General features: G+C 53.9%; 10 protein-coding genes across 10 annotated transcripts; 5 read left to right on the forward strand and 5 right to left on the reverse strand.

Moving 5' to 3' along the window:
* Positions 1 to 99: 99 nt before the first annotated feature.
* Positions 100 to 1240, reverse strand: RSM24 (mitochondrial 37S ribosomal protein mS35; the record flags this gene model as incomplete). The annotated part of the gene is made up of 2 exons (XM_083191582.1): positions 100 to 701; positions 787 to 1240. The coding sequence occupies 2 exons, from the start codon at positions 1238 to 1240 to the stop codon at positions 100 to 102; spliced, it is 1056 nt and encodes a 351-aa protein (XP_083052796.1).
* A 491-nt stretch (positions 1241 to 1731) lies between these two features.
* On the forward strand, positions 1732 to 2452 carry ALG13 (N-acetylglucosaminyldiphosphodolichol N-acetylglucosaminyltransferase catalytic subunit ALG13; the record flags this gene model as incomplete). The annotated part of the gene is made up of 3 exons (XM_083191583.1): positions 1732 to 2053; positions 2101 to 2239; positions 2293 to 2452. The coding sequence occupies 3 exons, from the start codon at positions 1732 to 1734 to the stop codon at positions 2450 to 2452; spliced, it is 621 nt and encodes a 206-aa protein (XP_083052797.1).
* A 272-nt stretch (positions 2453 to 2724) lies between these two features.
* AIP1 (WD40-repeat-containing domain protein) lies at positions 2725 to 4633 on the reverse strand (the record flags this gene model as incomplete). The annotated part of the gene is made up of 2 exons (XM_083191584.1): positions 2725 to 4443; positions 4520 to 4633. 2 exons carry the CDS (start codon positions 4631 to 4633, stop codon positions 2725 to 2727), a joined length of 1833 nt encoding a protein of 610 aa, XP_083052798.1.
* Positions 4634 to 5236: 603 nt separating this feature from the next.
* On the reverse strand, positions 5237 to 6175 carry ADE1 (phosphoribosylaminoimidazolesuccinocarboxamide synthase; the record flags this gene model as incomplete). Its single annotated transcript, XM_083191585.1, has 1 exon — positions 5237 to 6175. One exon carries the CDS (start codon positions 6173 to 6175, stop codon positions 5237 to 5239), a length of 939 nt encoding a protein of 312 aa, XP_083052799.1.
* A 1167-nt stretch (positions 6176 to 7342) lies between these two features.
* Positions 7343 to 7899, forward strand: ACO1O0_002109 (uncharacterized protein; the record flags this gene model as incomplete). Its single annotated transcript, XM_083191586.1, has 2 exons — positions 7343 to 7516; positions 7579 to 7899. The coding sequence occupies 2 exons, from the start codon at positions 7343 to 7345 to the stop codon at positions 7897 to 7899; spliced, it is 495 nt and encodes a 164-aa protein (XP_083052800.1).
* Positions 7900 to 9050: 1151 nt separating this feature from the next.
* Positions 9051 to 10928, reverse strand: ACO1O0_002110 (ADA HAT complex component 1; the record flags this gene model as incomplete). Its single annotated transcript, XM_083191587.1, has 1 exon — positions 9051 to 10928. One exon carries the CDS (start codon positions 10926 to 10928, stop codon positions 9051 to 9053), a length of 1878 nt encoding a protein of 625 aa, XP_083052801.1.
* A 2701-nt stretch (positions 10929 to 13629) lies between these two features.
* On the forward strand, positions 13630 to 14253 carry ACO1O0_002111 (uncharacterized protein; the record flags this gene model as incomplete). Its single annotated transcript, XM_083191588.1, has 1 exon — positions 13630 to 14253. One exon carries the CDS (start codon positions 13630 to 13632, stop codon positions 14251 to 14253), a length of 624 nt encoding a protein of 207 aa, XP_083052802.1.
* Positions 14254 to 14556: 303 nt separating this feature from the next.
* nrf1 (uncharacterized protein) lies at positions 14557 to 15010 on the reverse strand (the record flags this gene model as incomplete). The annotated part of the gene is made up of 2 exons (XM_083191589.1): positions 14557 to 14921; positions 14977 to 15010. The coding sequence occupies 2 exons, from the start codon at positions 15008 to 15010 to the stop codon at positions 14557 to 14559; spliced, it is 399 nt and encodes a 132-aa protein (XP_083052803.1).
* A 1941-nt stretch (positions 15011 to 16951) lies between these two features.
* On the forward strand, positions 16952 to 17641 carry ACO1O0_002113 (Tctex-1; the record flags this gene model as incomplete). The annotated part of the gene is made up of 4 exons (XM_083191590.1): positions 16952 to 16963; positions 17020 to 17058; positions 17146 to 17220; positions 17297 to 17641. The coding sequence occupies 4 exons, from the start codon at positions 16952 to 16954 to the stop codon at positions 17639 to 17641; spliced, it is 471 nt and encodes a 156-aa protein (XP_083052804.1).
* Positions 17642 to 24491: 6850 nt separating this feature from the next.
* On the forward strand, positions 24492 to 25418 carry ACO1O0_002114 (uncharacterized protein; the record flags this gene model as incomplete). Its single annotated transcript, XM_083191591.1, has 1 exon — positions 24492 to 25418. One exon carries the CDS (start codon positions 24492 to 24494, stop codon positions 25416 to 25418), a length of 927 nt encoding a protein of 308 aa, XP_083052805.1.
* Between the last annotated feature and the right edge of the window lie 335 nt (positions 25419 to 25753).

Genomic DNA, 25753 nt, shown 5'->3' on the forward strand with positions numbered 1-25753 from the left:
ACAACATGGTTGTCTGTATCATGGTGGGCATCCGCCAAATCGTACACATATGCCCCTCTGAAAACATGTACTATAATACAATATTAGGCGTTGCGCCTCTTACGGCCTCCTAGCGCGCGCCGTCGATCTCGCATTCGACCTTGCCGGCGCCCCGACCAGCTCCGCAACCTTGGCCTCCTTCTCCTGCTCCTCCTTCATCTTCTCCAACAGGTAGCCCTCGATGGCCTCCTTGCCGTCCACAATCTGGCCGCTCTCCATCCTCTTGACCTCGGCCAGCTGGAGGCGCTCACGGGTGTCGTCGAGGAACTTGCGCCGCTCCTCCGTCATCAACCACTCCTTGGGGAAGCGGGCCTTGGGCTTGACCACGTGGTGGCGCGTGTCCAGCGGCACGTCCTCGAACGTGTCCTTGCCGTCCTTAGCCTCAGCCACCAGGCCGTCGATCACGCTGAGCAGGTAGCGCTTGTTCTGCGCCTGGTAGTCGTAGCTCTCGCAGCTCATCTTGACCAGCTCCGTCTCCGGGTTGTACCGGGTGCCCGCCAGCTTCTTGAGCTTGTCCGTCTGCACCTTGGTGAGCTTCAGGTCGTCCGGCGCAAACTGCACCACCACCTTCTTCTCGGCGGGGTGGGAGTCGCCAAAGTAGGTCGTGTACCGCCATCGCAGAGGTTGGTTTTCCGAAGGTGGCACGAAGGGCTTGGCTAGCTCTGAAGTTGCGCGCACTTAGTTAGCTTTCTGTTCTCTCTTTTCAAAGGTGATAGGCGTAGGGGCCGGCCGCCGCTGGTGACATACTGGATAGCAGAGGCAGTTCCCAGACTGCCAGCCGCTCGTAGTGCCTCATCTCCTTAATCTCCTCCAACTTTGCGTGGGCCATCTCAGTCATGTCATCTTCATTTACTGTCTCGACTTCTTCGCAGTCCATTTCGGGATCATCCTCGTCGTGCCAGAATGATTTCGGATCCGGCTTCACAGTGTCGATCGTAGCGATGCTGGCCTCAAATTCTCTTTCCTTCCTCAGGTCGTTAGGGCCATTGGGGTCATCCAGAGTGCCACTAATATACTCTTCGAAAGTCTTGTAGCCGTGCTCCCTGGCCGTCGTGTCGAGGATTTCTAAGCTCTGCAGCTCAAGGTTGTCGCCCGCGATATTCATGGCCATTGGGGTCGATGAACTAGGTTCGGGAGCAGCCTCGACATTGCCCCCGCCAGAAGGGGAGTCCGAGGCCTTGCTGGCCGGCTGCTGGTCCATCTTTGGAGGTTCGTCCTCCCATCTCGCAGGGCTCGTGGTGAAGGCTCGTCGCGAAACGGTGTAGGTGCTGGTGAGGCGTGGAGCGCGGCGAGGAATTGCCTTGAGTCGAGGGGCCTGTCGGCACGCCAGAACGCATAGCCGCGTGGCGCTTGATGCCGAAGCCGAAGCCATGCCGGTTCAATGAGGAGGCGACGGCCAAAGCTTGGTCGAGGGGAAGGTGGACGCGTGAGGAAGTCACCAATGCACCATTCCCGAAAATTTGGCCAAGATGGCTAGAGGTTGGACCGGCCTCAATTATTAGCCGCAGTTTCTCCGCCCCCTGCCCATTCACCGGCCCCATGCCAGCCCCGGTCAGCCCAGTTCACCGAAGGGCAGCACCAAGTAGGTACGTACCTGAACTATTGTGTGCACCTAGAGCTTCAGCATAGAACTCGTGAACTTACTCTATCAGCCTTTGTTATTTTTCCTCAAAACCACTAGATCGGCCCAAAATGCCAGGCCCTTCTAAATTTTTGGAGCGAAATTGTCTGGTGACCGTCGGGGCCACCGTCGGCTTTGAGGAGCTCACCAGAGTCGTCTTGCGCCCTGCCTTCTGGGACTATCTCAGCTCTCAGGGCTTCACTGCGCTGCGAATCCAATGCGGGCCAGACATCGCCTGGGCCAGCGCCGAGCTCTCATCCCATGTCGATGACGTCCCCGCGGGGATGACGGTTGAAGTCTTGGAGACCAGCAAGAACCTGATGAAGGAGGAGATGATGCTCTGCAAACCCGTCTCAAGGCATCGACGCCTGGGGCTGGTCATATCGCATGCTGGTATGTTCATTGCATTTCCATACATCCATCGGTCTGACAACCTCCAGGAACGGGAACGATCCTGGACGCCTGGAAGCTCGGCCTCCCCATCATTGTCGTGCCCAACACGCAATTACTCGATAACCACCAGACAGAACTGGCCGAACACCTTGGGAACGAGGGCTACGCCATCCGCAGCACCACGAAGTATGTCCACCCTTCCCCCGTATTACGTGCGCTCATCTAACTCATTAAACAAGGCTCGAGCATCTCCGGGAAGCCATCCATAAGACGGAGCTTCTCTGGGAAGAGAACAAGTCGCGCTGGCCGCCAAATGATCCCGGCCGGAGTGCCAGTCTTTGGGAATTGCGGCTCCACGAGGTGCAGAAGGAGGAGGTTTCCCAAATGACCCTCGACTAGGCGCTGGGCAATTTGGCGCTTACTCTGCGGTCCTTCTCCTCTGTGAGTGGGCTGCACTAGGCATATGGACAAGTCGGAACGGAGATGCCCAGGAAAATACGAGGAAATCGCTTCATGCTTGCTATACTATCAATGATACCCTTGGCGGGAGTTCGGCTTCTGGCGCTCTAGGTACAGGTCAAATATCGGACCAGCTGACTCAAAGTTTAGACGATCTAATACAATCCTTTTCTTTTTTTGCTTTTGGAAAATTCATCAAAGGTGGTCTCCCTTCACGGTAGGTTTTGCACTTTCCAGATCTTCACAGTAACATCGCCTCCCCCGCTCGCAACGTTTCCTCCCTCTACCCAACAGATGCCGTTCACACCATCTTTGTGGGCATTGGCGGCCTTGATACGCTTGCCCTGGTACTTCTTCTCAAGACACCAGACAAAGACATTGGTGTCCAAGCTACCACTGGCAGCGTAAGCTCCTGTGTCATCCCAGGAGATACAGGTCACCCGGGCCGTGTGGGCCGACCAGCGATCTGAGGCGACCTCCCAAGTGTCCGTCTTGTACACGTAAATTTTGCCAACACTGTTGCCCGCTGCAAGATGCGAGCCATCCTTGGAGAATGCTAGTGCCGAGATGGTGCCGGTCGGGTTCTGGATGGACTTGGTCTCCTGGAGGTTGCCGCTCGAATCCCCCTTAAATATCTTGACGGAATTCTCATCGGCGCCAATGGCAACAATAGATCCAGAAGCAGCGATAGCTCCCGGAGAATAGTTCAGGCTATGCTCCTTCAGAAGCTTGCCACCTGAGTAGATTGCGACACCGGAGGCGGTGGCCACATACAAGATTCCCTTTGAAGCGGAGGCATCTTTGGGTTGCGCAGACAACTTTATCGACTCGCCCAAGAAGGTCTTAGCAGACTCATCGATGGTCCTCAGGGTGTCATCCCAGCCGACGCTGTATGTCTTTCCTCCATCGCCCGCAAACTGCGCCACCTGATTCGTGTGTTGCTGGCCGTCTACCGTCGTGGAAATCCCTGTCTTGACATCCCAGTGGCACACCCGACCATCAAAGCTCCCAGACCATAGCGTGGTGCCCTTGCCATCCGACCCGGCTCCCAACGCCGTAATAGCCTTGCTATGCCCCTGGACAATTTTCACAGGGTCAGGCTTTCCCTCATTGAGGTACGTCAGCTCACCAGCCAGATTAACGCTAATGATGAGACCATCAGAGCGGCCGTGAGGAATGACAACCCCCATCTGCTGGTCACGCACGCTGACTCCGTCACCAAACTTCCATGTCTGGATGACGGTGCCAGCCTCTACGTCCCAGAGCTTAACCGTCTGGTCTGCACTCGCAGTAGCAAACTTCTTGCCATCTTGTGACCAGGAAGCGGCAAAAATACTGCCAGTATGCTCACCCTCGCCAATGCTCTTGGTAGGCTCACCCGTCTTGCCATCATACAGCTGTATGCGCTTGTCTGCTCCGACGGTAACCAGAATAGACCCATCTGGAGAATAAGATGCGCCGAGGGCAAAGTTCTTGTGGAGAGTGTGCTTCTCTTTGAACTTGTAGGGCGCGCCGTGGTAGAAGACCATGTTGCCATCGTCACCAACCGTGGCGGCCCGGAACGGGCGCTGGGCCTTCATAGCCACAGCGTTGACCGATTTGGAGTGCCCTATGATCTCTCCAACCGAGTTGCCGCTGTCAGCCGTAATGCATCGCCCGAACTGCTCGCGACCGTCGCCGACAGCTATGATGCGCTGGGACTCGCCATCCCAGGCAATGTCGTTCAGTCGCCCCGAGATGATGCCGTACTCGCCCCTAGTGCTCTCGATGCTCTCAGGTTCCCAGACACGCAGCATACCAGAGGCATCGCCACTTGCCACCTTGAAGCCATTGGGTGAGAAGCGGGCAACAGTGGTGGGTGCTGTGTGGCCAGTGTACTCCTTGCAGTCGGCGGGGTTGTCGATAGAGCGGACAAATATAGACTTTCCAGACTAGAGTTTACCAGGACGGTGAGTGATTAAGGCTCGAAGGAAACCGTTATGGGCTGGTAATGGGGGGTTGGCTTACGGCGTAAGCCAAACGCTGGCCCTTGGAATCAGCAGAGAGCTGTGTTGGCTGACCTCTCGTAGTTGCGGGAGCAGCCGCAAAGATGCGGTCGATGGTGATGGAGGGGGATGCCATTGCGGCTGTTGATGTCGCGTGTCCAGGGATTTCAAGAGCCGTCGAGGCGTTGAAGTAGCGTTGGGGAGGACGGATGGGTAAAGCAGTTTCGAAACGTGGGGTTCAGGTGAAGTTGAGGTTGGGGGTTCGGAGCCTTGGAGGGGCAACCAACTGCCAGGGACTGGGAGAATGACGCAGCTGCTTCCGATCCACATCCACCACAACAGGGAACTCAACCAAGCCAGACATCAACCCATAATATATCTATCCACAGGCACCAACAAAGACTCAAAAAGGCTCAAGGTATAGGTATCCATCATTCCATAGGTTGTTTCAATGCCTTCCAGCCTCATGCAAGGCGCAACTCCGATAACAAATTAGGTTCGGCCACCGTCGATACTAAGCTCCCGGCTGCTTCTCAAGCTGCCTAGGAGACTCTCTCTTACTGGGGAAAACGGGAGGCTCTCCTGTAATTTTTGTAAGATGCAGCATGCTAGCATGGGCAAAGCGAGGCATCTTCATCATTGCGGGATATGTCTCTATAACTATCGACTCATGAACATTGTCTTCGTTCCAACCGGGTCATTTTTCTCGATTTTCCTTCCTCGTGGATCCCAGAGAAGCTCAGTTTTCCAAAGACTCCAGAGCCTGATCAATTGTGCGCCCAGTCAGGCGCTCAAACACCTCCTTGTACTTATTAGTTGTCTCCTGAACCACATCCTCAGGCAGGCCAACCCCCTGCTTGCCCTTGAGCCCATTGTCTATCAGGTACTTGCGGACGAACTGCTTGTCAAAGCTTGGCTGTTCCTCTCCCACACGCACCGGTGCCGGCCAGAAGCGCGAGCTGTCCGGAGTCAGCACCTCATCGATCAGGATGACCTCGTCAGTGGCCTCATCGAGACCAAACTCGAACTTGGTGTCGGCGACGACGATCCCCTTCTCCAGAGCATACTCATGGGCCGCTGAGTACAGACGCAGGGCCAGCGACTCGATCTTGTCGGCGTACTTGTCGCCCACAATCTCACGGGCCTGGGCGGGCGAGATGTTGACGTCCGACTCGCCTGCAGGGGCCTTGGTCGAGGGTGTGTAGATGGGTCCGTTGGGGAACTTGCTGGAGCACTGCAGGCCCTCGGGCTGGGGCATACCGTGGACGGTGCCCGTCTTCTGGTACTCGGACCAGGCGCTCCCAGTGATGTATCCGCGAACAATGACCTCAATGGGAAAGACCTTGAGGGCGCGGACCTGCAGGCACCGGCCCTTGAGGAGGGCCGCCTCGGCGGGAGTGATGACCTCGGGGGAGGCCGGGGGCTTCAGGCTGAGGAGGTGGTGCTTGAGCTCGGGGACCTTGGCACCCAGGACGTCAAACCAGTGGGCAGAAATTTGGCAGAGAATAGCTCCCTTGTAAGGGATACCCGTGTCGAGAATGACGTCGAAGGCCGAGATGCGGTCGGTGACGGCCATGAGGAGCGTCGAGTCATTGATCTTATACAGCTCCCTCACCTTCCCGCTGGCCACCAGCGGGAGCGAGGTGAGGGCAATGGTGTCGACAGCGGCAGGTGCCATTGAGGTGATATCTGGAGGTTTCAACTAGCGGCTGGCAAATTTTCTGTTCCCAGAGCATGGAACAGGTGTGAACTGGGAATATTATCGACGTCGATATCGGCGAAGAAAATGATAGACACGTGACTAGACTTGAGGTTTTACTTCCCGTCTTCATCAAATCGCTCTTTCTGGCGTCTAGCAAGTGATTCATACCTAGCGTGCACGGACCAACGCCTTCCGTTCTCCGGACAGAAAGCGGGTGCCTCACATGGGCCTGAGAGCTTGGGAAGTAATAACGCCAGAGCACACATTTTCCTAACTCAACACCCATTTCTCAAACCCGTCCTCGAACCCGTTCTCAGCAGCTTCCCGACTTCTCCAGAGTAACCTTGAGGTATTTGCATCACGCCATTTACTAGATTGACGCGCCCCCCAATCTCAACCACTAAAGCGCCTGAGAGAGCGTCAAGTGAATAAGCCGCCCTACAGCCTCCTCGGGAGTTAACGCTTTTTCCAGAGAAGCAGCAAGAAACTGCCAGAGGAACTCTTGTGGCCTTTTGCAGTCCACATCTCCCCCTTAATTTAACAAGAACCATAGTGTTGACGACGCCAAGGTTGCAGTACCTTATCCTTGAGGTGCTACCTTGCCCCCTGAAAGCATACAAGATAGGTACTAGTATAAGTACCTACCTACCTAGGGGATATAGAAGTCCATGGTAAGCCATGATGAACACAATACTATCACCGGCCGCCATGTTAGTAGGTAGCCCCATCCTTGACGGAGGATTATTACGTCTACCATCAACGCCAAGGATGGTTTCAGGCAAGACCAAATCGCAAAACATAGGCGTCACTATATATGTATTACTAGGCATCAAGGTATCAGCCCTACCAAAAAGGTTTGCCAGACAGGCGCCACAAGCCTTATTTCTAGACATGCTCCTACCCTTTTGGTTGACCTCCTCAACTAAATAGGGACTTTTGACTTGGTCTTGCCCCGTGAAAAGGACAAAAATGCGGGAGGGCCTCTTTTCTCTCGAATATATAAAGGGTCCCCTACCTCCTTTCTTGCCCTCCATAACCATAGTATCTTCATCTAAGCCCACCTTTCTAGGTATAATTTTACCAATACCCATCCCAAAACTCCTCTCTCTTCTCTCTCATAATCATCACCATCAATCATTCAGAATGAAGGCCATCCTGCTTCTCGTCGGCCTCACCGCTGGGATCGCCGCCCAGACCACTAAGCCCACCTCCTCTCCCATCTCCTCGCTCGCGGCCGCGCCGCCCGCCGCGACCGGTGACTCGGACTGTCTGGCAGACTATGTTGTCGCCCGATGCCTAGAGACGGAGACTCCAAAGGTGCATCCCCTTCCCCCTTGTTCCCCATGGAAGAAGAAAAGGCTGACCACCCCTGTCCCCAGGCCCAGGATTGTGATTTCAGTGACAAGGAGTGTCTCTGCATCGCCTACAGTAGCATCTCAACATGCTACAATAACTGCCCCAAGGACCCCCGCTCGTTTTCGGCCCGCAGGCTGGCCAGTAACTACTGCATGGGGGTCACAACTAAGGCCAAGCCTCTGCCGCCGGCGACGGCCACGGATGCCACCCAGACGGCCACTAAAGGGGGCATACGCGCCATGGCTACTCCGTCGGCTGACAGGAAGGAGGAGACGGGGTCTGCTGTCAGAACCACGGCTGGAATCCTCCTTGGCTATGTTGGTGTTGTTGTTGCGATGCTGTAGGGGTCCCGCCAGCCAGGGGGAGAGGAGGGTTACAATACAGAATGCCCATAGACTATATGCAGCGAGTGCATATGTCCTTCGTAATGCTCAGAAGATGTGCCCTGTGCATACAACAAGGTCGCTCGGATATATGACAAGTAGCTAGGAGTGTTTAGGGGAACTCGAATCCACCAGGTGGGATGAAGTTGAGCTTTGTTTAGATAGCGAATTGTGTTTTGGATGATACCCTTCAACGTTAGAAAAGCGCTTAGCATTTAGTAAACTAGTATAGCCCCTAATATACGGGGAATTAGTAAACGTTATGACAAAAAAAGCCCAGATGTATGACGAATATTCTAATGTGTACGGGAGGAATAATATAAATATCCCCTGTATAAGGCACAATGAGTCCTTATTCTCTTTTACTACCGCTTAACCTTGGTAGTCACTGAGGGCTCTTCTGAGAATATATTTCCTCACCGTCTAGGGCATAGAGAATCCTCAACTTCTCAAAAAAGGGCCTTCGAAAGGTATACTCCAAACGAGTCTATTGGTCAATGAGGACTATTTATCGCTCGTCTCATGTTTCATCCCTACGGCGCAGAAGCAGAAGAAGAGTGTATCGTACAAAGCATTCTGTGTGTGCCGCAAATACGTACTGTTCCGCATCATGATACAACGAGCCCGTTTCCGCTTATCGCCTCTCCCCCAAAAAAAAAAGAAAAAGAAAAAGAAAGAGAAAGGAAAAGAACCAATCCTGCAACGACATTTGTCTGTGCGTCGTCGTGCCTAAGAATGCACCAAACCCCTGTTGCGCCGTACAATGACCAAAAACAAGCATCTCTACATGAAGACAATCCCCGCCCTTGATAGCTCCACGACGCCAGCTGTCTCCACGCTCCAACGGAAAAAAAAAAAACAGAAAAGAGGAGGGTCCCAAAGCCGTATCAAAGAACCCCAACGAGGTCTTCCTGTGAATGGCAGACGGGCTTTGTTTCCCACGGTTGAACAAGCCGAATCATGAAAGGGGTGAATAAAAGCGAGTATAGGTTGAAGAGTTGCGTGGTCGAAGGGAAGGTGAAGCAATTATATAATGCTTAGGTAGGTGGTTAGATTTGTACACGCGCGCCGTCGATTGCGCGATATTAAATAAGAGTCAAGGCGTGATCCGGTCACGCCTTGCGCTTGCGTCTCTCGTTGCGGTTACCAGTCATAGGACTAACAAGGGTGACGTGCTTAGGATCTTCCTTTCGAAGTCTGACGGCGCTAGAGACCCCTGCGGATGCGCGTCGAAGTGTGCGAGATTCGTGTTCTTCGTCGATTGTTATCTCGGCGACATCAGAAACAGATTCTGCTTCTAGCTCCTCGCTATGGCCAGAGACAGAGGAGCCCTCATCTGAGTCATCATACTCCCCATCGTCACTAACAAGGGATGGAGCATTGTTGGAGACCAGGGTATTGGGGCTCAGGGAAGACTCCTCCATTTCAACATCCTCGTCACAGGTGGCGTGACCACTGGCAGACTGCTGGGACGGCCGAGACAGGTTCATCTCGTGGGCAAGAGCCTTGCTGCTGGTTTGTCGATCGGTATGTGGCGCCGGTGACTTGGTGGTGCGAGCCGGGACGCGCTTAACGACCGGTACCCGTGCCGGTATAGCGTCGGGGCTGAGGTTGGAGACGGAAGAACCCTCATCGTCAGACTCTTCTCCAGGAGTAATATCGTCCAGCGAGACCTTAGTCTTGGCATCGTCGATGAGCTCCTGCAAGTTGCCAGAAAACTTCCTACTCTGCATCAGTCGAGCTAGGTGAGGAGTCTCCGCGGAAGTCTCAGACAACGAGGCAGCTCGTGCTCCTGGCTTAGCCTTGACTTCGCCACTCAAGGCACCAGCAGCTGGGTTCAAGCCAGTGCGAGGTATCTTGCCCTGATTATAAATCCCGAGAGCCTCTGAGATACGCGCGCTCAAGGAGACACAAGCTTCCTTATAAGTCACATCGGCCCGTGCAAAAGTATTCACTGTACCAAGCTGGCGGGAGATCTGCAGCGGGGCCGGTGCTGATGATGGTACCGGTGCCGACGCTGATGCCTGCGCGCGCTCTTCCACAGCTCCAGCGTCTGCAGCTGATGCCTCGTACGGCTGCCCACTCTTCATCGCTGCCTCATCGTGGCTCTTGAAGTCACGCTTATGAGCAATTCGGCAATGGTTGATGAACCCTTGTGTGCTAGAGAAGTTCTCACGGTGGCAGTCCAGGCACACGAGCTTCACAGTCTGGCCATCCGACCGCTTTAACACGCAGGGACCAGCGTTAGCCTTCCGCTGCGGCTGCCCACTGGACAGAGATTGCAGCTTGAGGGCGGGCACACCTCGTGCCGCGCGGCCCCGTGCCGACGTGGATGTCTCCGCGAAACTGTTCCTTGTTGTGCGACCTTCCGCAAATGACGCTCTAGCCCTCGAAGTTTCGGGTGCTTGTTGTGCCTCGTAATCTACGCCATCAAAATCGCGATGCGGAATGAGCCATCTCTCATAGTGGCGGGAGTAGGGCCCGTCAACCACGCCATACGGCGGTGCATAGCAAGGTACGGGTTCGTTGGGACGCTGCAGCGCAAAACCCTTGCCCGCACTGATCTCGAGCATCTGCTGAGGGGTCGGACAGTTGATCGGGTACGGTTTGAGATGAACGCGACGGAGCTGTTCAAGCGCTGCCTGGCACTGAGCCAGTCGAGCATCAATCAGCCGCTTCTCCTCATGCTTTAGAAGTATCTGCAGCTGAAACGCGCTTCCGATTCGATCCTGCGCATCTTCCAGACCGTCAATAACGCCCGCGGCGTTGTCAACATGTTCCTGAATCGTGTCGTCCAGTCGCGATCGCTTGTACAGCGCCTTGGGTATTAGGGAATCATCGTCTGCGCTATCCCGCCGCGGCCTCTTGAGAGGCAGCGTAGCTGACGTGGTCTTTTCGGCAGTAGGTTGGTGGTCGCTGGCAATGTCGGATTCTTGGGGCGGTGTCGTCGCTTTGCTTCCACGGGAATCCGAGGCCCAAAATCGAAACATGGGTGATCGGGTGTCGGCAAAGGTGAGAGTCGAAAAACTCGACGCAACAGAAGCGGCTGTACTTTGTGTTGCGAAGGTGTGGCGGCGTGGGAGGTGAACAGGCGGCGAAAAGGGAGGAGGAATGAACAATGCGACACGGGTCGCGATGCGATGCGATGCGACAAGTTGTGTCGGCGCCGAAAGCCAGGTTGCTGACGTAATGTAGTGCACGGACCACAAGGGGCGAAGCTAGCGACAGATGGCAACCCCTGCAGTTGGTCTGGGCGCTGGATCGGCGCTCAAGTGGCTGGCACTGGCTGCAGTGCTGACCTGAGCGACCCGCTGCTGGTTGCCTGAACGCTCTGCGACCGAGGAACACAACGGGACCCGGGTTTAGACTCGTGAGGGTGGCCAAATGGGCAGAAGTGGGACGGGGGAGCCCGGGTATTTCTGATTGCTCGTCGGGTCTAAAAACAGAGGCTTTGCGCCTGCCGTCTCGAAGCAAATGAACGACAAAGCAGAAAGGAAAGAGGCAGTCCTTTGATCTTGTCGTGGCGCCAGTTGGCCAGAGCGGATGTGAATGAGAGAAGGAAGGGAGTGGGGTGGGCAAGTCTTCTTGTTGGGTGGAGGCGTCGTCAGTACGGGCCAGTCCAGCAGGGTGAGGCAAATGCCCAGCAGGCAGCCAGGGTGAGGTCACGACGTACCTTGGAACCGTTGAATGAAGAACGTCCGCCAGCTCAGGGCGCTTAAAGAAATGAAAGAACAGCAGGAAATATCAAGCAAACTCGGGGCACAGTATTCCAAGCGCTGCTACCTGACACTGCGAGTTGGTTGTGCGAGGATGAGTGCGTGTCGAGAATAGGATTTGTGTTTGGCACGGAAGAGAAGGGGGAGGGAGCATGAGCAAGACGAGAGTGAGGTGGTGGGAGACACGCACGCAATGCGCAATTGCTGGGCTGACTTCTGACGGCCGTCTGCAGCTGGCTACTGCTCCGGATGGGACGATACCTTAGTGGTGGTGTGGTCCTGGGAGGGCGCCCAAAAGTCGCCTCCGGATCCAGTCCTACACTGGTGCATGAGCCACCCAACCAGAGAGCCAACCAACGCCAGCAACGCCCAGCAGCACCCCGAGCCAGTCATGGTGAAGGCTGGCCTAAACGGCTGGGAATCAGTGCAATCAGCGCGAGATTGTTTTGGGTGGATCCCCCCTTCAATGCTCCTAACCTGGAAAGGCAAGGGAGGGTTGGGCGCGCCCCAGATTGGCTCGGCCCAGTTTGACCAAAACCAACAGGGGAAGCCTCAATGTGCCCAGCTTCCCGAGTTTCGTTCCAGTTCCATGTTGCCAGTTGGACACGCTTGTCGAGACCACCACTGCCGGCTGAGACACGATCTTGACCCATGCTCTGTTTGTACTAATAATACTCCGTAGGAGCAAGTACAAGCAATGCTCCATATTAGTACTCGTATTAACAGTGCTTTCAACGCTTTGTCGCAAGCATCTCGGTCCCGCCTCATAACCAACTCTTATTACGGCCTCGAAGCAAGCAGAGCTCCCGGCCCATCTAACCGGGAGCTACTCGTACCAGGAGCTCTAGCAGAAGTCAAAGCGGTCTATACACCCGATCCACCATTACACGGTACATATCAATGTACGGAGGACCCAATGTTAAACTCGCGGCAGAATGCCAGACGTCGCGCCGCCGAGACACTTGGCAAAGCCAAAATTCAAGTACATCGGTAACTCGACCGCATAGACTAGTACAAGTCCAGTGAAAAACTCGTCCGGCCACGACTGAGGCTCTTCCGAGATGTTATCGAGCTTCCGGTATATCCTCCGAGGTCCAACCTCGATATCGATCGGACTGTGCCTTGGGCCTGTCCCTTGAGTGTGGATAGGGCGGGCCCGCAGGTCCAGACCCGAGCTCCCCGGTCGCGTGGGCCGCCTGCACGCCAGGATTCCGACACGGGGACTCTTCCGAGACCGAGATTTACTACTTTCATTGACGCCTCCGCGTCGGACTATGGATCAAGCAGACAGCGAGAAGGGCCCAGGTTGTACGCAGCATCCCTGTTGACCAAGCATGTTGTCCCGGTTCTATCGACACAAAGCATTGTGGCCTAAATCCGGAGTCGCCTGCATGACTCGCAACGCTCTTATGCGGTATGAAACTCTAATGAGCTCGGGATCTGCGTCCCGGAGCTTGCTACCCGGGAGCCTTCGTATCACTTTACATGATGCATTCATTGTCTTACGCCTTATCTGCAGTCAGAAATCTTTTTAGAGCCCAAAACAACGCGCTCCGGTTGTCGAGTATAAATTGGCCCTTTTCAGTATATATGGAAGGTGTGTGCTGGCTGTATTCGTAGATACACTTTCGGTGGCCTTGATTGCAAAGTGAAGCGTATTCATGGTATTAAATGCAGCACAGGGACATTCTCTCTACTGTACACCAACTTATAGTCAAGAGGAGTCTATATTCAACTAATATTAATTAGGCACGGAGGTCCCCAACAGCACTAGAAATAAAAAAACACCGCTGTACTTGCCAGAAACCAAGTTGTCCTCGCTACTCCATGTTGTTCATACGCTCAATTTTCGAGGTCGTTATCCAAAGTTGCGACCTGCGATAAGATTCGAGATAAGAGATTTTGAACCCCCGAGCCCTTGGTGGTTTAACGGTCTCTACATCCCACCAGCATTAACATGCTGATCAAATAGACAATGACTTCACAAAAACGCAAGGAGGCCACTGGCCCATCGGAGACCACCGAACCGATACCAAAGAAACCCCATCAGCAGAAGCAACCTGCCCAGAACCGCACACTCCTGGGCCCTCACGAGCAGATCATCGCCGAGCTCACCCCAAAGTACGATGTCCTCCCCGCCTCCGTCATTTCATCGACGCAAATACGCAAGCGCGTCATCTCCACCACCAAACATCTCCTCGAAGCTGCCGAAGGCACCGTACCCGTCGCCCTGCTCCATGCCCGGCCCGCCGACGCCTGCAAGCTCATCACCATTGTGGAGCAATCCAAGCGCGTGCTGAAGGGCGAGGGCAAGCCGTGCTTCCAGTACAACCAGCTGTTTGAGCTTCCCCCGGAGACGAAGAAGCCGGATATAGTGGAGAAAACGGTACTGGAGGGCGATGAAGGTAAACCAGGAGACGACGACGACGACGATGATGACTTCGAGGTTATGGAGAGTCAATTCGAGAAGGCGGTGCTCCCACAAAAGACTAGGAGGGCACCCAAATCCCTGCGGGTCTTCTTGTCCCTGACAGCAATCCTGGAGCTCAAGGCGAAGAGTGATATTACAGCACAGGCGACCGAGACCACCGGGTCATGACGAGCAGCGCATGGAGGTCGACAAGGCTGAAAATGGGCGAACCGGTGGGGAAAACACTGCATATTACGGCGTCACGAAGTTAGAGGCATTATTATCGAATCGCTGAGATACCCATAGTATTGGAACCTGGTTTAAACATTGCTTAGGCTATCAATGACCTGTAATGATACACTGCATGGTGAATGCGCCCTACCCAACGCCATAAAAGACAACTGTGTTACACCAACTGACGGACTGAGCATCCTCCATGGAGACTATCCAACCTCCCCGCCTTAGGGTGGCACATTCTAATACATGACCATCTTACAGCTGGCCATTCTGCTCCTTCTTAGAGCGGTCAATGATCCTGAGGACAAAGTTGACCACCACAGCCAGGAGGAGAATGATGGCCAGGACGGTCGGGCCGAAGCGGTCGTCGAAGCCCGCCTGACCCCTCACTCGTATAGACTTGGCTCTCCAGTGATATGTCACCAGTGCATATATCATGGTCAACATGGCCACTGCCGTGAAGAGGAAGGCGGAGATAAAGGCCGGACGGTCGCCAAAGTTGAGCATGCCGATCGCCAGGGCACCAAGGATGACGGTGAAGTTGAGCCATGAGAGGAAGGTTCGTTCGTTGGCAAAGAAGACCTTGGGCTCGACGCGGGTAGGCAGCGCAATGCGCTTTCCTGGAATAATTGTCAGCGACAAGGGGATAAAAAAGAAATGGGGCTCTTGAGGTACCTTGCGAGGTTTGGAGCAGGGGCTGGGAAGACATGGTAACGATGGTGTTCGAAAGCCCTCGTCGGTGCTCAGCCGGTGTTGGAGATGCTTAGTGAGAATTAGACCTCAATTGGTCGACGTCACGTGTCGGGAAGAGGGTAAGTGATGAAATTGATTAGGTCTCGGAACGGATAGGATGATGCGGAGCTCCGGGGGGATTTCAACGTCGAGAACTGGCGAAGGGAAGTCGTGGGATTGAAGGGCTCTCTGAGGTGGCAGATGACGACAACCGACGAGGCTTTCCTCCAAAGCCCCACTTGTCGGAGCTGGAGTTGGAGAGCTCTGCCAGGGGAGGGGGGGGAAGTGGCCGATTTATGTCACGTGAAGTTGGTTGCCCCGCGAGAGGAAGATACGAGCTCGTACAGCAACAACCGCGACTTATTATGGGGCCACCAAATCCGCATTAGTGCCCACGCCGCCCTTGGTTAGGCAGCTCACTCTGAGATGGACCTCGAGTGCCGTGTTGCCATTAGTAGCTCGTTCTCTATATACTACGAGTAAAAATAACTAATACTAGTTCATACTATGGTAGTCTTCTCGATTATTCAAAAGGTAGAGCAGGACATTAGTAGTCGCTACTCAACTACGTTAAAACAACATGATTATGGGTGATGATTGCTCGTGGACGGGTTATGTTTGGGAGCTTGGGTCTTCTAGGACTCAGACTAATCTACGGTAGCTTGATCGCCGTGTTGTTGTTCAACGGATACTTCGCTAAGCTGCTTTGGTTTGAAATTTCAGTATGGTGAGGCCGTATTTTAAGAAGTGCCACTTTACCAAGCCGACTTGGTGGAAACAGCTGCTCCCTACCTGTCCCCTAGCTATTGCACGCCTGTTCCAGCCGCAGACCCATCCAGGTGTCTGTTAAATTCGTAGCTCTCTGTCAAGAGGAAATCTTCATCTAGGACAGCGCTGAAGACTTGAAGTCACCGGCAACCAACCTGTGGCCCGCACTGCTGAGGAAGGATGAGAGACGGAGAGCTGCTGGGGCCGGCGGGAAGGCTGGATAGGTAGTAAGTTTAGATGGACGCTGACAAGCAGTATATGTGGAATAGAATGAGGTTCTATGGGCAAAGAAACAAAGATGTCGCAGCATAGTTCATCTCCATTAAAGCGACTGGGATACGTCACTCTTGAAGGAGGACTTAGAGCAGGGCCGCTCATCGCTGGCCTGAGAGCCCTTTCGTTGCGCCTATGCTTCAGGGCTTGCTGTAAGGTTGGGCGTGGGGCTTCTTGGAGAAATATGATGTCCACCTTGATGCCTAGTCGAGTGATGGATATCAGAACTTCCGGCATGCGATCTTCCGGCTGGGCTGAGGTTGTGTTAATGTTCCACGTCAGTAGTACTCGTACCAGAGCCGATGGCGCATCTTTGGATTTGTCACCGTGCGGTTGCTCTGCTGCTCTGTTGCCCTGCTGCGTCTGCCACCTCAGATACCATCTCCGACGTTGACGCTCGTGCCAGTAGGTGCACACTGTCAGTCAGTATGATTGAAGTGATGCTAAGACTGGAATTTGAGAGATGTTTAAGGGTCTCCTTGTCGAAGAGACGTTTTATGTGTTTAGGAAAGTAGGGATGTTAGATTAGATGGAGGTGGATGTGAAATTGGACATTGCTGTTGGCCTTGGTCGTTCGTTAGGTGGGGTAAAAGCGGCGCTGTTAACCTCAGGTAGGTCTCCATCCATTTCAAAGGGTCCAGTCACGCTGTACTGTCACTCCCAGCTTCAACATCTGGATGATCAACAAGACGGACTGTCTACGAATTTGTATTTCAGGTAAGCCAGTATCTGCTGATTGTGTGTTCTCTTCGGACGACCGATTTGCTAACGGCTTCCCCCGCAGAACCATAGTCCTAATCTTCCTCCACGCGCCACGTGCATTGTTTATCTTCGATCTCCTCAAGCTTCACGAATCACACCAACCACAATCTTCAACATGTCTACTCCTGTATGCGACCACAAATTGGGCGATTGACGAGTACATTCCTGACTGATTTGCAATAGCCCATCCCTTTCACCCGCCTCAAGCAGATCGCCACCGATGTACGTCAAAAGACCTGGCCAGACGCCCTGGCCCCTTGCATTCGATACCTCCTTGACAAAAGCCCAGCGGCTGACGCACGATTGTAGGTCTGCAACAGCGCCATTGGCAACGCAGAGTTCTACGACCACGCCAAGACAGAGCAATGGAACTCGACCATCATTGTTAGTCCACCTGACCTGGCAGCCCGATGGCACGTCAACAGGCCTAGAACGAACTGACCCCATGTGCCCCTTCCAGAGCTCGATGCTGAAGGCCGTCATCTCCGAAGCCACTCCCCAGGGCGCCTCTGCTCCCTCCTACAAGTTCGCCTGCAACAGCACCATCGTCCAGCACCTCGTCCCCACGTCGTCCCTGAACAAGGCCCGCGGCGGCACCGAGTCCAAGGCCGAGGAGCCGCATATCTCGACTAGCTCCGAGGCGACCGCCACCGATGGCAAGCCGCACGTTGGCCGCCGGGGCATGCACAGCGCCACCGGTGCCTACTGGGACGAGAAGAAGGACGGCATGTGGACCTTCAAGTACGACGGCGGTGAGGGCAAGGGCCTGGACGTGGTTATCATGCTGATCTGGGTCGCCATCTGAGCTGTGGAGCTCGTGGTGCGATGGGTGTGGCGTGTCTGGGAAAACTAAAGCCCGTGGCCAGGGGATCTGCGTGGGCACAGGCTAGTCTCGGGCGTTGGATGTCCAGATACGGAGCCTGGATAGATTGACGTGGCGAGCTATGACCTGATTGCGCTCTGTAGCTCTCTGGGAGTATTGGATGTACATATCGACAGGCGTTAAGAATCTACTGTCCTGTTGTCTTTGTGACGCTGTATGCTCTTGCAGTTGGGCGTCTCCTTGAATCCATGGTCTTCAGGCCTGCCCAGGTATTAGGCTCTCTGCGTGTTTGGTATATTTACATATGAAGCCTGGGAACCATTCACCGCTTGGGCGTATATTGGGTGTATCTGGCTTCATTCTCCTCGTCCTAGGGTACCCAAAAGTCTTGTTCCCTCTTCCTTCGGCCCCCCCAGCAAGGCTTAGCAGAAATCTGGACCGTTACCACTGGAACGCATGCGGATACACATCGTAGCCCTCATTCTCAGAATCATTTTTATTGGTTTTCTTTTAGCTTCAGGTTTCGGGGGGAGGACGGCGGCGCACCCTAGGCCTTCCAACTACAAGGAGCAGGAGTTCTGGCCTTTGGTTGATCTGGGGTTCCTGACTTTCGAGTCGCCTGAAGGCCCGCCCAGATTGACTGCACCCTCGTTCAGGGAAGATTATTGGGAGGGAGTGTCTGTACAGGGGCATTTGGTTATTGGGTGTGCTGGTGACCATGGCCTCGGGCTGTCGATAGGCCATGTGTATCTCGATTGATTAACCTGGGTTGACTACCACCTCCCACAGCGAGGGTAGAATTGTCTCTTTGTTTGAACCAATGAGAGTGGCCTTGGATGGGTTTCACCTCTTTTACTAGCAGATAAATCCTGTGATAGATTCGACTGATTGCTTTCCCATCCCCTATACATCATGTGTTAGCTTGGGAGCTGCTGTTCGTATGAGCTACCGCTTCCGAGGGATTGGGATTGCCACCCTCACATGCCTTGATTAGTCGACATGGGAAAGAAATCATCTTCCCTAGACATTGAACTACCCTCTAAACCTGACGTGTGGTAGATTTGGTCGGGGTCTGTATAAGACCTTGGGTTTCCTTGACTGGGTTGTACATATGGGGTAGATAACGCTATCATGTTGTTCAGAGAATTACAGTCTAAGCAAAGATATGCACTTCTCAGTTCATCCCGTCGCATCGTATTTGCTTCCGGATGGGCCGTGACTCAATGCGTCATGAGGTCAGCGTTGTCGTCGGTTGAATCATTTTCAATGCCGCAAAGCTGACCACATGGGTCAACGAACGCACATTCTCATATACTCTCAGTATCAGAGGGGATTCTGATTCCTAAAGGGGGCAAAGATCCCAGCATACGGAGAGCAGTAGCTAATTTGTGAGTATTCGCTCGGTTATTTATCCCTCCTGGATTCGCCACGTCATTGTCGCCATCTCCGGGTTCTTGGTTGTTTTCTTCTTCGAGTTCATCCCCAGTCTCAGCCTCATCTTCCTCTTCCTCAGCCTCTTGGTCATCTCTGATTGTCTAGCTCGTGCTGAAACCGTTCGTGTGAGGTCGAAAACGGTGGCTCAGAACAACCCTCAAAGGTGCAAATGTACAACTGGAGATCATAGTACACGTGCTTTCTGGCGAAATAGTTAGTGTACCGCCCTGGAGACTAGATACCAAGGGGACAGGGGAATAAGGGAGTGTGCATACTTCCAGTCGCGCCTGGCACTGAAAACCTGAGTAGTTAGACAGTACATAAGGACATTCAATATAGGTACTGTACCCGAGCTGATCCCCATCGAGCCACATGTCTGCCAACTCAGGTATCTTGCGTCCCGACCCACTGATACCTTCAGACGTGGTGGTAAACGATGTTGCCACGGAGACGAAGCTCCTGGTTTCCACATAGGACATGTCTCTTGGAGAATCGTGGCCAATTAATTCGTAAAATGTTGTTGCCTTCGTTGTTGCTTTCGTTGCAATGTGGCTTTCCGTGGGATCCTGACCAGGAACTGAGTAATGTGCCAGATTCCTGCGGTGTGACTGACGATAGCGGATATACTCTCTCCGTTGGGCAACAAGATTGCCCAGTCGCTCGGCAATCCACCGCCGATTATGCAAGGTTGGGAATTTATCTGTGGCATTGACGATGTCTGGACGATTGTTTGTTGCCGATTGACTTTGCTTATGGGACCCGATACGTCCCCGAGGACGGTCTTGACCTACCAGCATAGATAGTTCAAAGAGGTGACTGATGGCTGAGTGGATGTTGAGGAACAGCTCCGCAAGCTCGGTAGTAGGTGAGTCTGCCACCAAGGTCTTGGGTAATAGCCCGGAATCCTGTTTGGCTAATCCTTGAGACACTCGTTGCTCAGTGTACTTGGCCAGAACGTCTTCTGTAAGGTCGAGTTTGGAATCGCTAGATCTGTTAGGACGTCGTCCTGTGGCAATCTCATGGGCTAGATCACCATCCTGAACAGTCGATTAGCTCTGAGTTTAGAGTAAGAAGATATACTTGATACGGGACTGTGCTTTACCTTTGTCGACGCTTTTACTAATTTGGTTGAGCATGGAAGCCATAATTGCTCTCTTATGATCTGCCAGCCTCAATCTTGCATCAAGCGAGCTTGGAGATAAAGTATCTTTCAGAACACCGATATTGGCAGCCCATACTCCGAAACGACCGTCTTCATCTATTGCTATAGAGCACAACGAGACGTAAGCAGTCTCGGGCAGCTTATCACGGAGCTGTCCCAGCCCAAGTTGCCAACTAGCGGCTTGACTCGACAGGGTTGATGGAAGATTTGGCGCCATAGTTGTGGAAGCCACATTTGCCTTCTGATTGCCGTCTCAGTCTTGTCTTGAAATTTATTTTTTGAAAGAGGGTAATATGACCCAACAGTGTTCTAAGGATGTAGGTGTGTGGAGTAGCTGAGTTGCAGATAGTAACACTGATCGATGCAGCTCTAGCTCTGTAAGCTCTGGGTTTTGCACATATTTTGTGTACAGGATTAGGCCTAATCGTGCTTAGCAAGGTGCTGACTGATCTTCTCCCTATTTCATCAGCCCCTCAAAAGAGCTCCTAGGCCTCTTTCCCAGACTCGATTGATCTGTCTTCCTGTATGTGTACTACTGTAATCTGAACGCTGCGACTCGCACTCGCCCATGTCGGGCTTCGAAATTGCGGGTATCATTCTAGGAGCATTTCTCCTCCTCGTCAACTCGGCCCGTTATGTGAGAACTGGCCTAGAGAACAGCAAGTCCTGGTGGCTGTTCGAGACAACATTCGCCGACTTCGTCTCGAAGGTGGAGACCCAGGAGATTGCTTACTGTCAGGTTCTCAAACAGCTGGCTGGCTTACTGGACATCACGGATGAAGAGTATGAGGGACTGTGGAAGGGATCAATCCGGCGTTATGGGGGCAACTTCATATCCAGGAGGCGCTCCGTGGGCGGCTGGACGAGAAGGAACGCGTGTGATAAATATGAGCGAGATGAACCAGGCTATGTTCTGTTGCCCACAAGGTCGGCATTGCTTTATGCCTAGTGCTCGGCGCTCTGCCTGGAACCATGGGGACCAACAATCTTCAAGTCTTGCTCGGAGACGACTTTGGGGGGACACTGCTCTCAGTACACGCAGATCACGACATAACTCCTAACTACCATTCACCAGACCTGGATCTGGATTTGAACAGAGCTAGATCGGGGAACAACTGCGCGGGAGGAAGCAGCGTGACAAAGCTGCAAAAGCATTTGCTGACAGCGGCGTATCGACTCTGGCCATCGCTGTCTCCTCCCTAACTGTCTCTAGCACGAAGGAAAAACCGCAACCCAAAGCATCCTCTTTCAAGTCGATCCTCAAGAGGACAACAAGCAAAATACAGAAGGCAGCCACCCCCCATAAAAAGCATTTCGATGAACCCGCAACCCAGCCCCAAACCTATGCTCAACCAACCTCCCCGGAAACCGAGAACCTGGGCAGAGCAATGCCGAAAAGCAGTGGTTCTGGACATCAAAACTCAGGTGAAAACTGGGATCGAGGTATGCCTACCTGTAGCTCGGTGTCTTATTTCTGGTTTCGCTGGCTAACAACCAGGTCTAGCGTTGAACTTGCAGTCCAATTTCTGAAGCCTCAAAGCTTAGTTCTCTTCACGAGTTCAAGTCGTTCATCGGTGTCGGTCAATGCGATGCAACCATCGCTCTCCAAACCTGACGTAATTATAGATGTGTGCGCCTTTGTGACGCGAACCAGATCAAGCAAAAACATGACAATAGAGAACCAGTTTCGCCTTGGTAAAGGCCCAGATATCCTTCTGGGCTCTGCCATCTGGCTATGGTATATTCTCCGAGTCGGAGAGGAAGGACCTGGCTACGGTACTGGTGGCTGTGACCTCGCGCTGGAAACGCCTAGAGATTGGCCTCCGGTTTGCCTTGACGCTTCTTAGCCTTGCTACTACGCCTTGGTTACCCAAAGACGTCGGTAGGGGTGACATTTTTGTCATCGATAGCGCCGGAGAGCTAGCCTGTAGTGAACCATAGGGCCCGTTCTTTTCCTACAGATCGAGCACCGCACGAGATCCTGGAATGCCTGCTTCGAAACCGTGGCATGCCAAGTCTTCGCTGCTCCTGCTGGGCATTGTGCTCTTGGAGCTCTTCTACGGCCAAACTTTAGATGAGCAGCCGATCTGGGCGGAATTTCTTGTCGAAGGACGGCCAAACGAGACCACCGCGTTGGGTAGCACATTCCTTTGGGCCTGTCGTGCCGAGGAAGAGTTGAAAAGCTACTTCGGGAGCCAGCTAGGGGGCGAATTGCAAAAAGCCATTGGTAAGTGTATCTGCTATGACTTTCAGAAGGACAGCGAGTGGGGAGATGCAAAGATAGCCGAAGTTATATATCGGGAGGTTGTGGCGCCGCTGGAGAAGTGTTGTCCTCGGGTCTTGGTTATAGGTTGACGAAGATTTCATGGGACCGAGTTGGGGTACAAGAATTGCTAGTTAGTACTAGTAGTAATAGTACTCAGGTACCTAGGTAGAAGAAGTCTCTGGTGAATTGCAGAAGGAGATGCCGAGCTGGATGATTGGTACACCTACCGACCTCAGACCACTCTAGTTCCATTTGGTGGCAGGTGCAGTGCAATAGGCGACTGTAGCGAGATACTGTGCAAAGCTTGAAAGTGCGACTGACAGATGGGAGTCATTGCAGATTCGTGTCACGCGCAATGGGGCAAGTGCCAACTCAATTCGATTGATGACCGGAAGAGAGGCAAGAGGTTTCCGGTGTTCCATTGCAGCAACTTGCATTTCAGCGTGGGGGACAGGGGCCGGGGGGCTTAGGTAGCGTTCTGGAACGACACACACACGACCTCGGCCTCTCGACAACACAAACTGCGAACGCGCATCCCGTGAACCTCTACTCAGCCCCAATGTGATCGGAGCGGGTCGGGCAAGGGTCCTTTGGAGGAGTCTGGCATCAAATTCCGGCGTACCAGCGATCTGAGGGGATAATTGAAAGCCGAATACACCTAGGACATCAATCCGACACAGGGTCCTGAAAGGGAGCAATGATGTCTTTGTACAGGACACAGTGGAGATTCGACGATGCCCCCGGCGACGGGCTCCGCTCTGATGACGGCCTTTTGGCGGGGCAGCGGACATGGAGTGACGGAGGAGCCCCTCCTGCGTGGGGGAAGCGGCAGGTTCAAGTTGTTGGATCATTCGACAAGAAGCTAGGTGGGAGTGAGAGCGGATGCGTTTGCCGAGCAAACATCTCGGCTTTACGAACGGGCCAACGCGGGACCCCGAAGGAACTCGAGCTCAAGGTCTGCCCAGCGGCGATACCGGCCTCGACACCGGCCTCGACGGGCAGGTCGCAAAGGTCTCGGCGGTGCAGTGGGAACGAACCGGGAGGGAAAACTTCCAATTGATGACGGCGGCTGGCGGACTCCGTGGTGACAGCCCCAAAGGCAGCGTCGGATTGGCCAGTGGTGGATGGAAGAACTTCCCCCCGACCAAAACCCGAACCCACGATGCGCCAACCAAGCTGCAAATACGCGACCCTTCATTATCTTCCATGTGTCTGGGGGGGTGTGATTGGGTCCACCTCTGGGAAAATCAATGGGTCTCTTGCCCCTCGATTACTTACCCTACCGGTAGCGAGTAAGTGTCTGTCAGCTCTGGTGTATTGTAAGCAGGTTGTTGCCACCGACTGAATATGGGCAGATGAGGAGACGAACTGGTTCGACATAGCGCCCGCCGCCAACCGCGTCAAGTTCACGAGTCCATGAGTTGACTGCCGCGCGAGATCGGGCGTGCCTCGCGCTAAGCACGATTAATGTAGCTTATCAAGTTGTTAATATGGTGGCCCGTCACCATGGTGCCCTGGGCCCTGGGCCGCTGGCGAGTCACGACTCACCAGAGGTCTGGAACTACCCATGAAAAAGAGTGGGAAAATTTCCACGATGGGTCCCCCGAAGATCCATCGTTGTCGCCGAAGACCGCACTATTCCCACCCAACATCGTCATCTGCGGCTCCTCCTGAGCCCATTTAAATTCTCCTGCAGCCCAGCTGCGGCAGTCCTCCGCTCTGTTCTTTATCAATCGACCGGGACCCCCTACATATGAGGCTGTTAGTGAGGATATCCCCGGCTCACTTATACTTCCACTCCTGGGCTTTGCCATCGTGAACCGCCCCCCTGGTCGCCACACCGCTCAAGTCACCGTCACCGGCTCTCTTCGCCCCCACGCCTGCTGATTGTCACACGACAACAGCAACATCGACAAAAACACAGTCGACAAATATAACTTCAGCCTTCCGACTCAATCAATTTCGCCAAAATGGTCCAGCTTCTGGGTGATCCGACCTACTCCCAGCATGCCGGCCATCCCCCGACCCCTGAAAATGAGGAGGGGTCGTGGTCCAGCGCTGGACGGCAGGATGGTGGCATCATGTCCAGGGAGGAACATGCTCAACGGATGAGAGAGCTCAACATGAAGAGGGGGCTTATGAGGGCTCCGCGTCGGGGATGGTCCATGACTGAATATCAAGGAGATGGTAGCGTCCCTCAGGCGCCCCATTTCCAAACGCTGCATTTCGAGCGTCCAGCTACCATCCCCGAGAATGCCCCTCTGGCTCTGCCAGCAACTGTCTCCCCCGCCCCACCCTCAACCCCAGCGATCGAAAAGCCCGCCAAGGTAGAGGTCACCCAGGTGCCCAGACGACCCAAGCTTCCTCCTCCTCGTCGGTCATATTCGGTCATGGACTATGAACCAGCTCCGCCCAACCAGCCGAAGCCCTCGACACGTCTGACACTGGTCGACCTCCCCTCCGAACTTCACTACCTCTTCTGCGACTACCTCGACCCCATCGACAGCGTATGCTTTGGTTTGGCCCACTCGAAGCTCTATGCCATCCACCGCCGCAAGCGCCCTGGCAAGATTGCCCTGTCCAGTCGATACTCAGGTCCCAATGACATGGAATGGGCCTGGCGCGGTGCTGGGCAACTCACCCGCTCCTCGGCGCAGGACATGGGGGAGCTCTCGCGTATGCGAGTCAAGGGCCAGGTGTACTGCCGCAAATGCGGCATCTCGCGCTGCGAGCTGCACCGTCACCTGCGCGAGTGGATGGGGACGGGCTGGGAGTACTGTGAGATCAAGGAGATGTACGGACCGGTGCCGGGCGATGATGCCAAATCGTACTGCTACATGAGTTCACCCAAGAACCCGAATCGCTGCGGCCGTCACGGGAAGAAGACGACTGCGTAGAATGTGTCGAACTTTGCTGTGGATACAGAACGCGTTATGAATGGGTTTAAGGTTTCAACAAACGTGGCGTTGGGGGTTACTACTACTACTACCTTGGCTAAGGCCCGTAGGCTTATTTTGGATTGGTCCAAAGGGGGTATACCTATGGGAGCGTTGAGTTTATTCAGGAAGCGCATGGTGGATCTGGGCATGTTCCTCGCTTGGTGGGGAGATGTAAGGATTCTCGACATTTATGAACACAACTGTGCTAGTACTACTACTACTACTACTACTATACATGTGGGCGAATGACAGTGATATTGAAGTGTCACTCTTATCACAACGTTGCGTACGAC

This window comes from Amphichorda felina (genome assembly GCF_050947745.1).
Source record: "Amphichorda felina strain 45539 chromosome Unknown scaffold_2, whole genome shotgun sequence".
Lineage (NCBI taxonomy): Eukaryota > Fungi > Ascomycota > Sordariomycetes > Hypocreales > Bionectriaceae > Amphichorda > Amphichorda felina.